The sequence below is a fragment of the Cuculus canorus genome, chromosome 1 (assembly GCF_017976375.1).
Source record: "Cuculus canorus isolate bCucCan1 chromosome 1, bCucCan1.pri, whole genome shotgun sequence".
In the NCBI taxonomy this organism is placed as follows: Eukaryota; Metazoa; Chordata; class Aves; order Cuculiformes; family Cuculidae; genus Cuculus; species Cuculus canorus.
This window is the reverse complement of record NC_071401.1, coordinates 11898723-11915718: the sequence shown is the minus strand read 5'-3', so window position 1 is coordinate 11915718 and position 16996 is coordinate 11898723. Positions and strand designations below refer to the sequence as shown.

At 40.5% G+C, this 16996-nt stretch overlaps 1 protein-coding gene across 2 annotated transcripts in view; it reads left to right on the top strand.

Annotated features, from left to right (window-relative positions):
• Window positions 1-7156: 7156 nt before the first annotated feature.
• Window positions 7157-16996, top strand: part of CEP295 (centrosomal protein 295) — a 44867-nt gene continuing 35027 nt past the window's right edge. The window contains exons 1-7 of one of the 2 annotated variants that reach the window (XM_054059794.1): window positions 7157-7190; window positions 9035-9168; window positions 10312-10512; window positions 11729-11853; window positions 12690-12783; window positions 15376-15489; window positions 16822-16962. In XM_054059794.1, the coding sequence (XP_053915769.1) occupies window positions 9061-9168; window positions 10312-10512; window positions 11729-11853; window positions 12690-12783; window positions 15376-15489; window positions 16822-16962 (783 nt within the window). In that variant the 5' untranslated portion in view covers window positions 7157-7190; window positions 9035-9060. Of the gene's footprint in view, window positions 7191-8004; window positions 8694-9034; window positions 9169-10311; window positions 10513-11728; window positions 11854-12689; window positions 12784-15375; window positions 15490-16821; window positions 16963-16996 lie in introns of those variants that run through there. The other variant, XM_054059788.1, reaches the window with a different exon arrangement.

The following is a 16996-nucleotide window of genomic DNA, read 5'->3' as shown; positions in this document are numbered from 1 at the left end:
AACCAAGTGCAGCCAGCTTTCTGCATTCCAATGCCTGCTTACTAGTAAACTTCTGCAAGCTATCTCTCTCTTGTTATCAACTTCCAAGGTCTTCAAGGCTGTCTCCGACGAGCAGCGCAAGTTCCAATGAGCATTCCCAACCCCTCTGTCTGCTTTTGCTCATCAAGACATAGCTCTTTCTAGGAAGATACGATCATCTGCCTCTTCCTGTGAAGTCGTGCTGCTGCGCAAAACCTAACTCACTAATGATTTGGCCACAGAGAATGAGCAGATGACTCTAAGCAGTCTTTTCAGACAAAAACATGGAAAACAAAAGAAAATAGTTGTTAAAAATAGTGTGCTTTGTGCAGAACCCAGTGCAGTTGTTGTGTTGAATGTACTTTGAGTACACTAGATGTTGACCTATATAAGAGACCCCGTAATTCTGAATCTTGTTCAGGTTTAGATTCCACGCCATTCAGTCCTGTCAACCTTAGAGCAGTTTGAGCTTGTAAAAATCAGCAAATATAGAAGCTCAGGGATCTTTAGGATTAAAAGATGCTGACTTCTTCTAGAATTTAGTAGCTTAGCAAGGCTTTTCAGGATCAGGATTCTGAGACTTAGTTGCATTTATCAGATCATTTCCAAGGAGACCAAGCCAAGATAACACACAAAAAAATCTACTATTTTGCAGAAAAATGAAGCTCAGACTTCAGTTTACCGAACTAGCATCTAAGTCATTAACTAGCTTCCCTTCCACATTTTCTCCTCTCAGACTTGACGCTAAATTTACCTCATTCCAATCACTAAAAACTCATTGCTCTTTCATCCCTCCCTGGTTTCTATAATATTTAGCAAAATTATGATAGAAGGTGGCTTTACATTTCTAGCGAGGTAGGTTTCTGTTAAAAAGAGTAAATTAGAAACAACAAGAACCAGTATATCACTGCTCCACATGCACTTTCTTCTAAGCAGAAGTTTGTTCACCCTGTTTCTAAGTTCCTCCTCTTGGGGCAAATTCATTCCCCCTCCTTGTAAGTTTTTCTTCAGCATCCACTCCTTTTGTAAGGTTCTCTTTGAAACGTATTTCTTCCATAAAGCCTTTTAATGACTCCATCTATATAATCAGTTTCTTTCCACTAAAGAAATCATTAAAGGTAATTTGTGGCAGAAGTGTAATCTGGTGTATCACAGGTCTATCTGATCATGTAGTCTGTTTGATTTAGACAGTGAAGGTCTTGATCAAACCAGGATCCACTCTATTATACTGTGGACATTGGTAGTATTTCATAAACAATATCATGATATTATAACAGATATCCAAGGATAATGGCATGTGCTTTCCTGAGAGGAGACCTGTATTCTGAATCTTATCCTGTTACGTCACCAGCTGTAGGAGTTGTCAGAGATGGCAGAAGCCAGCAGTAAGGAAAGGGACTATCTAGCACAGATTTTTAGTTGCTTTATGTGTTAATGACTATTAAGACATCAAAAGGGATTCTGATTGAATCAATCATTAAGCAGGCAGGACCTGACCACTCCTTCGTGCTTTCATCCAGAACCTTTAACCTCTTCTTTGGCCGTTCATAGACTTAATGCCTTAAACTATTCTTCAAGATGTTCTTACATTAATTTTATTGGTCACAGCATTTGGATGCTAATCTGAAGGAAACTGAAGCTAGTGAAAACTCCAGCACCTTCTGTATACAATGTAATAAACAGAAATACTCAAAAGGAGGAAGTAAACAATACAAAACAAGCTGATTTAGGTTGGGGAAAAAAAATCATTTTAAAATCAGAAAAAAATAGTTTTCTCCCAGTTTTGTTTGTACTACATGCTGAAAATACAATGCTTGCTACTGATGTAGGACTAAAATAAAAATCCTGTTTAACCACATAAGGAGATCTTTTTCCACAAGGCAAAGTTTTCAGCCGTTTAAAGAGTTCTTGCTGGAGTAGAACCCATTTTTTAAAGGAACCAGAAAATTCAGCACTGTTCTATTTTCTGCTTGAAAATACTTGCAATAAAGCAAGTAATGTTGAGTAGAGTTTCTGAAATTGAATAAAAATAGATATTGCAGCACGAAACAAAGGAAATATAGCCAAACAAGGTATGTCACAGCAGTTGAGAAAAGCTGGCAAAGACCAGTGGGAAAATCACTGGACTGCACATAATTGGCCTTCAAGTTTTGGGACATCTCATTTTTTTCAGAATTTGATAGCCCATTAAAAAGGCCTTAAGCAACAACATGCTTCATACATGAATAATAAGTTCATAAACACTTGATGCTGCTCTTACAATCCCAAGGCTGGTTGTTTTCCAGAGACCCAAACCATTAAGCTGGTCTAAGGACACTGGGTTAAGTCGCAAGGACATTCGTGACAGAGAATGGGCATTGCTTAAGGTTGCTGTTGGCTCCCTAATAAAAGCTTCTGAACCAGTGTTGTAAGAAAACCTGCAATTTTTTTTTTTTTCTGTAAGACAACACCATCTATATCTAAAACCAGATCTGAATTTACAGCTATTTCTTTGTCTTTCCATGGTAATTTTAGTATGTACATTGTATTTAATTTAGTTACATGTAATTATCCTCTTGCCAGCTAGTTAGCTTTTTATGCCTCATATTTTGCTTCTTTTTTTTTTTTTTTTTTTTTAACTGTAGCATCCTTTCCATGAGTTGAATCTGCAAGCTGAGAATTTATACAGGCACAGCTCTGGATACGGTTGCATTGGCTCGGGGAAGCATAGTTTTGCTGCCTTCTGTTACATGACATGGGTTATAATAATGAAAGCAACCCTTCCACATCTGTCAAGAAAACTCATCTCCAAATCAGTCCCAGGCAGAGGCTGTTATAGGCTGTACTTGCACAGGTTGACCATAGTAGATTAATCAGTCTCAAAAATTATGATAAACCCTTTTTTTTTTTTCTTTTTGGGAAGCTCCATCTATGTTTGCAAAGCTTAGCCATAAAAAACACACTTAATGCAGACTATTTAAGAGAAGGACTCCACAGTTTTGAGACTGTATGAACTGGAGGATTAAAAACCTTTGTAAACCCACAGCCCATTAGCATCTGCTGGTCACGATAATTAGGCATCCGATGTCAGGTGCTAAAAGAGATAAAACAGCATGAGAGAAATAATCACAGATCAAACCAAAATGAACTGAAGAGAAACATTTAAGACCATACGATACTGTGGTATGTGACATTGAGGAATACTGAATGCAGAGAAAGGTCAGTTCAAACTGAGAAGTTCTCATTCCATTTGGGTACTTCAGTAATCAGCAAGAAGGGGACAAGAAACAGAAAACTGCAATACTGTTTAATGAGATGTTAGAGGACTCGGAGTGGGGGTATAGTATCTGAGTAAGGCACTTTCTTCACAGCTCTTCCTTCAGAGGTTTTCAAGGAGAATACTTAATCCTTGCAGGGTGCCAAGACCTGCACAAGGGTGAGGTGTCAGGTGGTTGCACTCTTCCATTACTGAATCTCAGAAAACCTATAAAACCAGTGCTTGCCTGCTGAAGATGCAGAAAAATCCTGCAAGGTCATCTTTCCCTTGTGAGAGCGACAGACAAGGAGTGGTCAGTTAAGAATTTCTAATGAAGAAAGAAGTGCGGGCTCCTAAGTGGCAGTAAGAGGTATAGGTTGCATTTGCTGGCCTACTCAACTTGCCTTCAAGACAGGGAATTTGTTTTCTCAGGGCATATGAAGGATACAACAGTCTCAGTAATCTTCTGTCTAGACTTAGTCTCACAGAGCCACACCAGGGCAACAAGCCTGTGCCAGCATCTTTGCAGTGTCTTTTCCAGCCAATGGTATGAACATTCTCTGTGACAGGGAGCTACAGACAGTCCCACTCTCAGAATCCATTTTCTGGGAGAGCAGAAGCCTATACTGTGATTTGAGCTTCAGACCACATGCTGGAGGCCACTTCAGCAGTGAACTTTAGTCATACAACCCCTCTCCAAACACATGAAACAAAATTGTCTTTTGAATCTGAGTTTTCACATAGATGCATGCTGCAATACATTTTTTATGTACGGAAAACATTCTGTTCCTGAAAAGAAATTCAGATTTTCCCCCTGACTGTCTTGAGAATTTGTAGATAACTCCTCCAAGTATCATTCTTTTCCCCTAGGAATAATGTGACCAGCAACTGAAGCACACAGGAGCTATTATCTCCTTTTTTATATATGCCTGGCTAGATGCATCAATACTGCTGCATCGTTATTCACCTTTTATAAAAGGAAGACCAACTACTTCACAAGGACAAATAATTAATACAGGCCTGTAGTACTGTAATTCAAACATGTAGTGAAAAGTAGAAAACATTAAAGTATTAAAATGACTGTTTACTAAATCCCCATTTTTCAGTGTATGTACGTAAATTAAGTGGTAGCAGAAATAATTCTGCAATTCATTGACTAAGAAACATCCTTGAAGCAAAATTCTTACCCAGTACATGTACATTTCATTAACCCTTTTTTCCAATAGTATAATTGAGGAGCATATATTTGACCTCTTTCACATTTCATAAGTAGAGGCTTCTAAAATCTATAATCTCAATTACTCTCTTAATAGACTGTCTCCAATTTATTTTTTACCTGTTGACCTGCAGGATAAAGCTATTTAGAAGAGATGTTATGGTGGAGAGCCCTTCTGTAATGAAATTGCTGAAGGACAAAAAAAATGCTATAAGGAGACTGAAAAACACATTGGGAAGCACACTGCTCATGTTTAATTTATTCAGTGTGCATACTGTGAAACATCTGGGTGTCTTTAGTATACAATCAGGTATTAACTTGGTACCAGCTATCACAGTCAGCAGTTTGCAGCAAGTTGCAGGCATCTGACAGAAAGCAAATTATCTCCCTAACTGATCCCATAGCATGGAAATCTGTGAATAAGAAGGTAACCTGGAAGTAAAACGCAGAAGACAAGGACGAAAGCACGTGCAACTGCTGTGCTACCTTTTCTTCCTGTGCTTATGTCCTTCATCTTGCAATTCCGTATTTTTTGTTGGGTATTTCCTGTCTGGTCGTACATCCATGTACACCAAACCACTAGGTTTTCCCAAGTAATCCCAGCCCTCTTGGTTTCAGGCACAATACGATGGGTTACTCTGGCAGTTATCTCCTAGTACAAAATCAGTTTGTCCTTTTTCTAGAAGAAAAATGCCATAGAAAGTAGTTGTATTTTGCACTCATGTTTCAGCGTGACACAACTGATTATCTCCTTTGTGCCTCACTGGTTGTAACTCACAGGCATTTCCTCTATTTTTGCAGCAGCAGCAACTCAGATCCTGGGAACATACTCAATGCAAGGAAACAGCCTAGCACAGCTTCTCTTGCTTCTTCTATTTGTGCAGTAGAATTGTTTCTCTGAACATGAATAACAAGTCTTTGCTGAATTTTGCGTTCCTCATAAATCAAGGTTATCAGATTACTCCACTTTCAAATCCTAACTGCTGTGAATCTCCCACATAGGATAAATGGTCCCTTTTAAAAGGCAACTAAAACATTAGGTTGAAAGTGTCCTTGACAGGACAAGGGGTAATGGTTTTAAACTAAGGGAGGGTAGATTTATACTGGATATAAGGAAGACATTTTGTACAATGAGGGTGGTGAAACACTGGAACGGGTTGCCCTGGGAAGTCGTGGAGGCCCCATCTCTGGAAACATTCAAGGTCAGGTTGGATGGGGCTCTGAGTAACCTGATCGAGTTGAAGATGCCCCTGCTCCTGCAGAGGGTTGGATTAGATGACCTGTGAAGGTCTCGGAATTCCAACTCAAAGCACTCTATGATTCTAAAGCAAAGAAGTGAACAAATATTGCATGAGGCTTACAAGAAGAAGACAATAGTTAAAAAAAAAAAAAGAGGTTTATGAAAGAAATATCAGCACTAGTTACCAGGCTGAGGCAGCAGCACAGACTGCAGAAGCAGCATTGCCACACACAAGCCTGGGAGACAGGCAGAGCAGCACTAGAAGCCTTGCTGTACCATCATGGTCTAAATTTACTCCTCCTACTCAAACAGAGCATCCAAAAAGAGAGTTGAACAAGAAGGAGGTAGAACTTTTTCCTGCTCTCCCCCATTCCCAGTTCAGCCCATAGACCTCCCACAGGAGCTTTAGCCCTTGTGCCCTGGCTGGAACCTGCTGCCCTGAGAAAGCAGTGGTGGTGAACCCTCCAGACACACACTGAGGCTGCCTGAGGAAGCAGGAGAGATATCAGCCCTGTTAAACCAGTCCTTGGGAAGGGACTGACTGGGAAAGGGCCGACTGACTGAATGACTGAGAAGAGATTGACTGTCTGATGGGCAGACTGATTGAGAAGGGCTGGGCTGATGGACTGACTGACTGACTGAGAAGAAACAGACGGACTGGCTGACTGAGAAGGGATGGACAGATTGGCTGATTGACTGAGAAGGGACAGGTGGACTGACTGACTGAGAAGAGACAGACGGACTGACTGATTGACTGAGGAGGGATGGACAGACTGATGGATGGATCGACTGAGAAGGGATGGACTGACCGACTGAGAAGGGACAGATGTACTGACTGAGAAGGGACAGACTGACAGACTGAGAAGGGATGGACTGGTTGACTGACTGAGAAGGGATGGACAGACTGATGGATGGACTGACTGACAAGGGACAGACTGACTGAGTGAGAAGGGATAGACAGACTGATGGACGGGCTGACTGACTGAGAAGGGACAGATAGACTGACTGAGAAGGGACCGACTGACTAACAGACTGAGAAGGGACTGACTGACTGATGGATGGACTGACTCAGAAGGGACTGACTGAAACGACTGACAGAAGGGACTGACTGACGGGCTCAGAAGGAGCTGGAGCACCTCCCTGTGCCCCGGCAGCCACTTTCCCCCGCCATTCAGTCACTGCTTTCCTCCGCTCCAATTGCCTCCAGCAGCGGGGGCGGGGCCAGGGATCGAGGGGGCGGGGCTAATTATCCGGAAGCGGGGCTTAGGCACGGGGCGTGGATAAGACTCGGGGCGGGGCTAAGACTCGGGGCGGTGCTAAGGCACGGGGGCGGGACTCATGCGGATGGGGGCGGGGCACCTGCTGCAGCACGCCCGGCGCGGGGGCAGCCTGTGGCGGGCAGTGCGCGTGCGCGGCGTCGCTGCGGTCATTGGCTGCGCGGGGCGCGGCGGGAGGAGGCGGTGGTTGCGGCGGGAGAGGAGGTGAGGGCAGCGCTGGTGCGGGGCCTCCCTCTGCTACCCCCATCTCCTGCTTCCTCCCCCCTCCTTCTCCCTTTCCCCCCTCCTTCTCCCTTTCCCCCCTCCTTTTCCCTTCCCCCTCCCCTCCCCTCTCCCCCTCCTTCTCCCCCCTCCCCCTCCTTCTCCCCCTCCCCCTCCTTCTCCCCCTCCCCCTCCTTCTCCCCCCTCCCCCTCCCCCTCCATCTCCCCTCTCCCCCTCCCCTCCCCCTCCCCCCCCCCCTCCTCCCCCCCCCCCCCCTCCTCCTCCCCCTCCCCCCTCCTCCTCCTCCTCCCCCTCCCCCTCCCCTCTCCCTCTCCCTCCTCCTCCCCCTCCCCTCCCCCTCCCCCTCCTCCCCCTCCCCCTCCCCCTCCCCCTCCTCCTCCTCCTCATTCTCCCCCTCCTCCTCCCCCTCCCCCTCTTTCTCCCCCCTCCCCCTCCTTCTCCCCCCTCCCCCTCCCCCTCCTTCTCCCTCTTTCCTTCCCCTTTCCTCCCTTTCCTTCATCATCATCTTCCTCCCCGTTCCCTCCTTCTCCCCCTTTCCCCTCCTTCTCCTCCCCCCTTCCTCCCTCTCCTTGTGCCCCAGTCTAAGCCCCAGCTGCTCTGCTCCTCACTGGCTCTTCCCGCTCTTGCTTCTCTTTCACCTTAACCCTTTAAGCATTCGATCTAGGCTTTGTGGTGTTCATTCTCTAAATCGTTCCTTTCTTTGGGGGCAAGGAATTAAGTAATTTGCTCCTTAGTTATGTGTATTGATAAAGTTCTGGTTTGTTCCTCATCAGCTGAGTGAGGGAAGGCTGGTAGGAACCAGAGTATTCTGTCCCTATTTATCCTGTAATGAACTTGAGATTCATTGGCTTAATAGCCTTCTATCAGAAGTATCTTATCTATAATTGTGTATCTTTTTACACTCACCTGATTTGCTACTTTTTCATTTATGATACTGAAAAGACATCTTTCCAGGTGTAACACCTCGTTTAAATTCTTAGTGTTACACGGTTTCTTCACTAGTTGTAACTTTTTGATTTTTAGCACTTAGCAGCTTTTGAAAGTCTGTTTGTTTTGGAAGAGTATTTTCAGGGATCTAGTATTTAAAGATCAGCTAAAGCTTTTGATTCCCCCCCCCCCACCTTGACGTGAAGAGCTTTGGACTAGGCTGTCTTTCTTTTTGCTGTGTGTATGAAAATTATAATTGTGAGGAAAACGGGAAATAGTCTGTAGAACCAGCAAATCCTGGCTGCACAATAAAATCTACAGGGAAACATAATTTGAGATATCTGCTTAAAAAAACTAACAAAAAACTTGTCAGTGAGCACTTTTAGTGTTCTAGTGGAATGTTTGGCATCCGTGCTGTTTGTTGTCTGAGTTTCATAGTCTTCAAGACAGAAAACCTTGGATTGCAGTAAAAAATGTTAACAAACTCAGTATCTTGTAACTGTTATGGGAGTATTTCACTACAAATCACCTAAGTGACCAGCCTGCTTTACTGTGTGGTGAGTTTTCCAGTAGGTTGTGGATTTTTTTTGGTTGATCTTCCTAGGAGTGGAATGCTGTTCACTCTTCACTTGCAGATGTGCCCATTTGGTCCACGGTGTATGGATGTAATACCATTGCAGAGTTTTCTATATAACATGATAGTTCAAAAGCAGTAAGTTTTGAGACTGACAGAGGCAGTGGCAATGTTGTCCAGTACAATTGGAGCAGACATGAACAGCTGTAACTCAGTCTCCTAGATACTGTGGTCGATTTGTAAGATGATGCAAATATCTGTTATTTTATAGCTGGTTCACCTATATCGTTTGTGCACAATTTGTTTTTCATGATGTCCTCATAGGAGTTGATTATTCAGCATTTCCAAAGATGAAGAGGAAAGCTGCAAAAGCTGGGAAATTGAGGCTTAGTCCTAATGAAGAAACCATGCTTATGAAAGAAGAATATGAAAGGAGAAGAAAACTGAGGCTGCAGCAAGTACGCCTGTATTTTTGCATGTTGTGTATTTCATTTAATGATGTAATGTAATTTAAGAAAACTAACTGAAGAATTTATTTCATGTACACTAAATTTCAAGGTCATGTTATTGTATATTAGGTTTGTATTTAGTTTGTGATTATTTTTCATTTTCTCACGTTTATTTATTACTAAGTGCGTATTTTGCTTATGATACCCTCTCTGTTGGATTCACTTTGGCCTCTGTTCCAGAATCTCTTCCCTACTGTCTGCATGGTATCTACCATTTTAATTTGACCGTGAGCATGCTGGTTTTCTGTGACTTGTGTAAAGATTCAAACCTCTTGCAGTGTTCCAAGTGTTTTCATAGCGATCGTGCAGAAGAAATAAGACAACTACAGCTAATGCGGAAGTTCACAGCTTTCCACTAGATCACCTGAATTGCTACAATTCATCCTAGCTCTGATTGCTTTGAGTACTGGTTCTTTGAAATGTCTGAGCAAAGTACCTTTATGTTCTTCAGAATGTGTCTGTTGATCATCTGCTCTTTCTTCCATTTCTGTTCTGCTGTCCTGCTGTTAGGACACAGGGCTTTTTCCATTTCTCTTCTTATTTTTTTTTCAGCCTTCCTCAGTTTTGTCCTACACAACCTGTTCAGGTCTTTCACATCTTCAAAAAAATAGATGCCTTCGAGATGTTTGCTGTGTGCTAATCTTTCACTCCTCTTGGGCATTATCTTTTGTATGTTTTTCTGTTCAGCAAAGAGAGTTTTACTGACAAAGTGGAAAGCAAAAATTTAGTACACAGTCTTTAACTTTAATCAGTGTAGTCACTGATTTTCTTTAAACCATGTTATGTTGTAATAGGAGCCTTCAATACATTTTTGGAGGGAAGCATATTCCAAGCAGTTTTTGCGCTTTGTTTATCAGTTATATGTGGCTCTTTCGACATGAACTGAAGTGTTAAGCTAAAATTAAGTATACTCTTTGAAATACTAACTTTGGAAAGAGGTAACAGTGGCTTTAAAGTATTTGCGGGACAGATTGTTAACGGGCTTGAGATGGCAAGCCAAAAGGAGGGTAGAGTATCTTGTGGAAAGACGTGCTGCAAAAGTGTTGTGCTTTTTTTTGAGTTGCTGACAAAATGTAAATGTTGTTCCTGCAGGTTAGAGAGCAACAGAAGGATATTGCCTTGCAGATAAGACAGAAAGTAAAGCAGAGGAGAGAAGAGCAACTACGTAAATTGGAGGAAGCACTGAGAGCTGAATGGCAGAAAGCACAGGATGAAAAGATGAAAGCCTTAGAGAAACTGTATTTATCAAGCTTAAGAGCAATTGGTGAGGGTCACCGACAAGCCAAGGAACATGTAAGTAAAAGAGCTTAATATTGTTGTCAGAGAAATTCTTGATGTTCTAGAAATATCAAGATTGGGTTTTTAAATATTCTTCATCTTGCAGTCCCAATACCTAAAACGACAGGTTTTTGGGAATGGAAACATCTTAGAAATGTTTATATACCTCATTCTTTCCACAGGTCCAGGATTAAATGGTCTAGCAGGTCCCTCTGCTAAGGCTTTTGCTGTGCAAACTCAGTTACTTTGTTTATGTTAGACTGTAGACTATATGATAGTGAATGTTTGCACTTGACTAAATTGCACATTGTGAATTGTGGTTGTAAGTATTCCAGTAGTGTAGTGACTGTTTCTCTACTGTATTAAGAGTTTTTTTATGGTTAAGAAAATACACTGAAGTTTTTTTCTTCATTGCTCAGGTGACATGGAAAGTCTTGGTGAGGGCTTCAGAGGCCTTTCCCTAGACTGCAAACTGATATCACTTCTTAATTTTGCACCTGTGAACTATTTTAACTTTAAAATCTTGTAGCTTGTGCAGGCTCTATTTGAGAGATCATTGAGATTGTTTAATAGAAGTTTTCTACATGTTTGACTCTGAACCAGGTTTACATGAATCAGTGGTGCCATAGATTCCTTATGTGAATTTTGAAGGCTAACTTACTTCCTGAATTAGTCAGCTTTCTAACCCAAGTGAAATGGCATTATGCTTTGCTGTATCTCAATGTCTCTAAATTAACTTCTTTGTAAAGTCCTTTTTGATGCTAGGATGGATGAGTTTGTGGAAGACTGTGGTGCAAATGCCATATGAACAGAGAATTAATTGTAGAGAAATGTTTCTGTTGATACATGATTGTTGTAATTAATGGCTGGGAGGTGGTAACTGGCTTTTTCTGTACCTTTTAGTCAACATTTGCTGACATGTGTAAATATGTTTATATTACTCTCTTTATCAAAAAGATGCAGAGAGAAGCTAAGGTTTCCACATCAATATTTGGTTATGCTGACTGAAGAGTGTGGCAGATTTACTGCTGTTGGTGGTGGAGAAAAAGAGAACAAAGAAGATGGCAATGAAGAAAGTTATTTAGGGTATTTTTATGCTAACACTGTAGAAAGTAATTTTAAGTCTTTGATTCTTTCCAGCAGTACTTTAATTTGAAATATCACACCGATAGTATAGTATGAGAACTGAGTAAAATCCTGTATTAAGTACTTGCAATATTTTCTTGTTAAGGAACCTGACTTGGAAGCACTGGCAAAACAAGCAGAGGAGAGGAAACAAAGAGCAGAAAAGAGACATAGGAAAGCCATGAAAGACCAGAAGCACCAAAGAGAAAAATTACTTCGTGAGCAAGCCCGGTAGGCAGTAATTGTCTAGTATTATTAAGGATAGAATGCATTCTACAGTGTCACAAGGTGAAAGGCAAAAATCTTGATGCTTCTTGCTTGGAAGTTTTTTTAACCTATGAAGTTCATTGGTTAGAGAATTAATACTTGTGGACAAAGCTTGTGGATTTTGTTAAGAATTTTAGTTTTAAAACCAAGGCAAAAATGTCAAGTATATGAGCTCACCATATAGACCTCAGTGAGTGGGAGCCTCTCATCTCTATATCACTGTTTTCAGTCTAGATTGTTGGCTGGCAGCTAGCTATCCAGTGACACATGAAATTAAATGTTTTCAGGCCAGTTCCTGATGGAGAGTTACCCACTTGACAAAAGGACCTATCACATTTGCCACAGATTCCTTCTTAGTGTTTGTTTTAAGCAGATTGCACTAACTGGGATAGTTGTGCTCGAGCACAGCTGAGACCTATTGATTAAATAGTTTTGTCCACAGATGAGCAATTAAAATATGTCGAAGTGAGGCGCTGCTTTCTGTAAACTTGAGTGAAAAGCAGGGATTTTGCTTTTTTCTTTAGAAGCTTGTGTGCGTAAACATTTCTGCAATACTTAATTTTCCAGTACTGCCTTCCAGCATTATTTCTGTTGACTTTTCAGTTTGGTTGTCCATCGCTGTCTCACAAGCATTCAATTCAAGTACATCTGAATCTATTTATTTTTAGGTCTGCCTCTTATTTTGCATAATGTTGTCATTGCTGCTTGAATAATTCCCCGTCTCTCTTTGTTTTTTCTCTTCTTTTTTTTCCCTTCTTTTTTGTAATTTTTTTTGTATGTATGTGTATTTTTTTCCCCAGACGAGCAAATGCACGCAAACATGCTTTAGAAGTCGAAAAACAAAGAGCAGCCAAAATTGCAAGCCTGCCACCTCCTCCACCACATCCTCTTGAGGTATGGATCCGTGATGCAATAGTGATCACAATTTCAGGGTACTATATCAATGTAGTCATTTATTGGTCTGACTCCTCACAGCGGGATATCCAAAATTGCTTTTTGTGTAATAGGAGGTGGTTCAGCGAAGTCAGGAAAACTAATGAATTATGTATTAGCAGACTTCTTACTGCTAAGATTTGGTATTTGTTTCTTTCTGATCTTGTTGTGTGTGGATTTTATTTCTTGTCATCTTAGATTTTTTTTTTTTTTTTGGTGGTTAAAGAGTCTTTTAAACTTTATCATGATCTCATTTTCATTTAATAGCCACAATGGTATTAATTTGCAATGATCTTTCTCAGCATGTACACACCACCTCAGCCTTCTGACATAATGATGCAGTGCTAACATTTTGCGATAAAAGAAGTTCTACTTTTTTAGTGGTGGGTTGGGTTTTTTTTTTTTCCCCTCTCTGATTTCTTTGTTTCTTGTAGAGAATACTAAATGTATGGTAAGCTGTTTAATTTTGATAGGAAACCAGTACCTAAGGCTATTCAGGAGCAAAGTAGATAAAGCCCGTATTTTTAATTCTGTGCTTTACCCTTTTTAGGGGGTAACTCTGTACCTCCTTCATGCTGCTCTGATTTTAGAGAGGTTCTGCATAGGGGTGGAAGTTACTGTGGGACTGCAGGAAGAACATTCCGTTCATTTTTCCTTTAGAGTGAACTTTCAGTAAAATTAATTTAACAGTACTTGGTTATTGCAGAGTTTAAGTTGCCTTGTATGTTGTGCCCTTTCAGACCACCAGGTTCAGGGATATTCGGACCGCTGACAGTAAATGTTTAAGGTATACTAGTCCCTCTCAGAGCCGTTGAAGTTATTGAAGGTTTTCTTGCCTACATCCGGTATGTTATGTATAGGTTCGTGTTTTGGATGACAGGGTTGGTACTGATCAACTGAGCAAGGTTTGACCCTTATAGTTTTCAGGATAATTAGAAGGGGTGCCTGTATACTTTGGTTTGTATCCTTTAGTACATGGTCCTCTGTAGGTCTCCTCAGTGGCTGTCCAAGCATTTCCTTATTGTGGAAGTTGGATATGAGTGAGGATTAAAGCAAGTCTTACAAAGGAGCAGTAAAGTTTGGGGTTATTTCTGATGAAGTATATGTAATATTGGAATTCAGAACAGGTAGAAGAAGCTCCTGTATGGTACAGTTCAGGTAAATTCGTACACTATGTTGTTCATGTGACGTACTGCCAGTATGTGTTCTGTAGAACAGATGAAGGCAGTATCAGTTAAAATCTCGACTCTTTATTTTCTGGATTTCAGATGCTTGTGTTGCTTAATTTGACATTGAAAAGCTTAATTTGGTGTTGATTAATTTGATGTTGAAAAGCATGAGATGCTGCAGCTTTCTAGTAACTTCTGCAGTTTGGGATTTATCATATGTTATTTCCTATTAAATAAAACAACTTTCTAATTGGTGACTGAAAGTCAGCTGCAATTAATGTCCATATTTATAGATGATATAACAGCTAAAAAGACACAGTGCTTTCCATCCAACAATCTCTGTAGTGCATCTCTCATTCCATTTTACAATTGCAGAATTTCCTTCTTATTCTTTAGACTTTTTTCTCCAGAGCTGGCAAGACTTTGTTCATGTTTCCCTGGGTTCTGGTACAATTGCATTTGCGATTATGTTGGATGACGGGCCTGGGTCAGTATGCTGTTTCAGACTTGCAGAAATGTAACTTTCTTTCCTGGATTTAGTGCATTTCTGCCCATGAACAAATGTCCTTTACTCACCTTTTCAGCCAATATGGTTTTAGCTATTTTTGGCAGAGTTTGCAAACATCTGTATTTTCTACAATACATGAGGTTTTTTCCTTTTACGAAGTTCATGCTCTGATAATGGCAGATTGAATTAGCAATTCTGCAGACACGTTGGGCATGAAGGCAAGTGAGGCTGAGTCAAAGAAGAGTCTTGTTGATTAGTGTTCATACTCTTTCGGACAAGAATTGAAATGTGGTAGTGTAGTCAAAACTTTTTTGAATAAATTAATACTTTGTATTACATGAATAGACACTTTTCAGTGAAATTACAGAAAATGCTCTTTTCTCTAGTCTACTAATAAGTTAGACTTAATGGCTTCTGAGTTTCATTAAGAAAGTGTGCTTGAGAAGTGTTGTTTTGCTGTTAGGTATGATTGTACTGTAGATCTGTGGCTGCCATGATTTGAGGTGAGTGTGACAGCTGTTGTAAGTGCGATTTGTATTAGTACATTAAACCAAAGTGCTTTTGAATTAAGGTAGTGCTTTTGAAACATGAAGGTAGAGCTCTGTGATGAATGTCAATTTGTGTGGAGGAGTTTGCTGTAGGCTCTTAGGTGCTCTCAGATGTTAAGCCCTCTCTATCTGCCTTGTGCAGATGTGACTTATTAATTGTTGTATGTAATGTATGTAAAGTTTTAAATAACAGCATTTTCAGGAGAGAATTTATGAAGGTGGCTTTCTTTAAAAGCTAATTTATCTGTACAGATCACTTATTTTCTGTTTAGTTGCTTTGCTAGAGATACTGTTCTCTAATACAACTGTTCTTGTACTTTTTTCCTAGAATTTTGAAGTGAAAAAGACTCCTGCAGTGAAGCCCTATAGTGCTGACAACTTTTCTGTTACACGGTATCATATTTCTGAACCTTTTGTGGACAGAGAAGTGGATGGAGAGCAGGTGATTACCTCCAAACTTTTGTGATGCATGCTTCCACATACCTGTCTTTGTTTTGCATGTAGTGTTTGGATATCAGCAATTCAGTTTTCTAGAACCGAATTTGTGTAAAGCAGCCATTGCACAACTTACTAAGCAGAACCTTAGATGAGGAAACTTGCAGGGCCTGTTATGTTCTCAGTCACTTGCAGGATCACAGTGGACAATCTTTGCCACATGAACAGATCTCTATAAGGATGGCTTACAACACGGGCGTGATGTTAAAACATCCAAATCTTCTGCTTTGTGGCTTATGCCAAATTAAATAGTACCAGTTGCCCAGCTGCTTTCTCTTTCCCTTTTTTAGCTATGTACTTCCAGTCTTTACCTCGTATTTGTGCTCATCTGTTCATCCAGGCAATGGTTTCCACTTGCCAGAGTGGCAGAAGTTTAATTTAGGAATAAGAACAATGAGTAGACTTGCCAAATGGGAAAGCTTACTCAAGTTTATAGTACAGACATAGGCCAAACTCAAATCAGAAGAAGAGGAGGACCTAGGAAAGTGAGAGATGGAGCAAGAGTTTTAAGTTTTCAGAGTTTAAGTTTTTAGAGGGGATGTTTTAATTAGGTAATGCTGTTGAAAAATGAAGCAAACAACAGTTTGGTTTATCGGTGGTATGAGATAAGATTCTAAGTTCTTGTTCTGGATCAGCTTCTTTTAGACCAGAAAAGTTCCCAGTTTTCAGTCATAAAGTTTTAGGTTTTCTTAGCATTTGAAGGACTATGCCTAATCAATAAGAGGAGATAGGTTTGTAATGGAAAATGCCAAAACATTAATCTTTGTAGCCTTGCTTATGTGCAATAATTTATTTATTTTTTTTTAACTTAACTATTTTTTAATTTTCATGTGCAGATTGGTTTTGGTTTCCCAAATAAGAATGAAACCACATCTGGATTTATTTTTTTTCCTCACCCTTTGTTTAAAACAAAACCCTGAGGATAGAAGTAGTCAATATCCAATATCGCCTGTATTATTCATTTTACCTTGTGTTACAGGAAAGGTAACCACTTTGCTGTAATAAATAAATAAATGATTTTCCCAGTTCAGCTTGAAAGCAGAAAGCTTTGACACCTACAGTTATGCAATGTGTATAATGCGCATTTTATTCTAAAAGTAAAAACCTGTTTTGGTCCTGCTTGCAACCAAAAATTTTAAACCTTAAAGGGAGTTTATATGGCATTGTATACCTTTTTTAAAAGTGCTTTTGCTACAGTATTATTCATTTAATTTATTGTTACATATGCTTTAAACGACTACAAAGAACTTCATGGATTAAACTGTTGATTGACTGGCAGCCAGATGCTCGGGTGGCCGCTGAAGAAGAAGGGAACCGTTTGGAAGAACTGCACAGAGAGGCAGAGAGACAGAGAAGAGAGCAGCTTGAAAAGGCACATCTCAGAGGAACTTATGCCTTGAAGAAGGTCCATTTGGCTCAGGTAGGCAAAGTAGTTTTGCCTCTTTTTAGTGTCA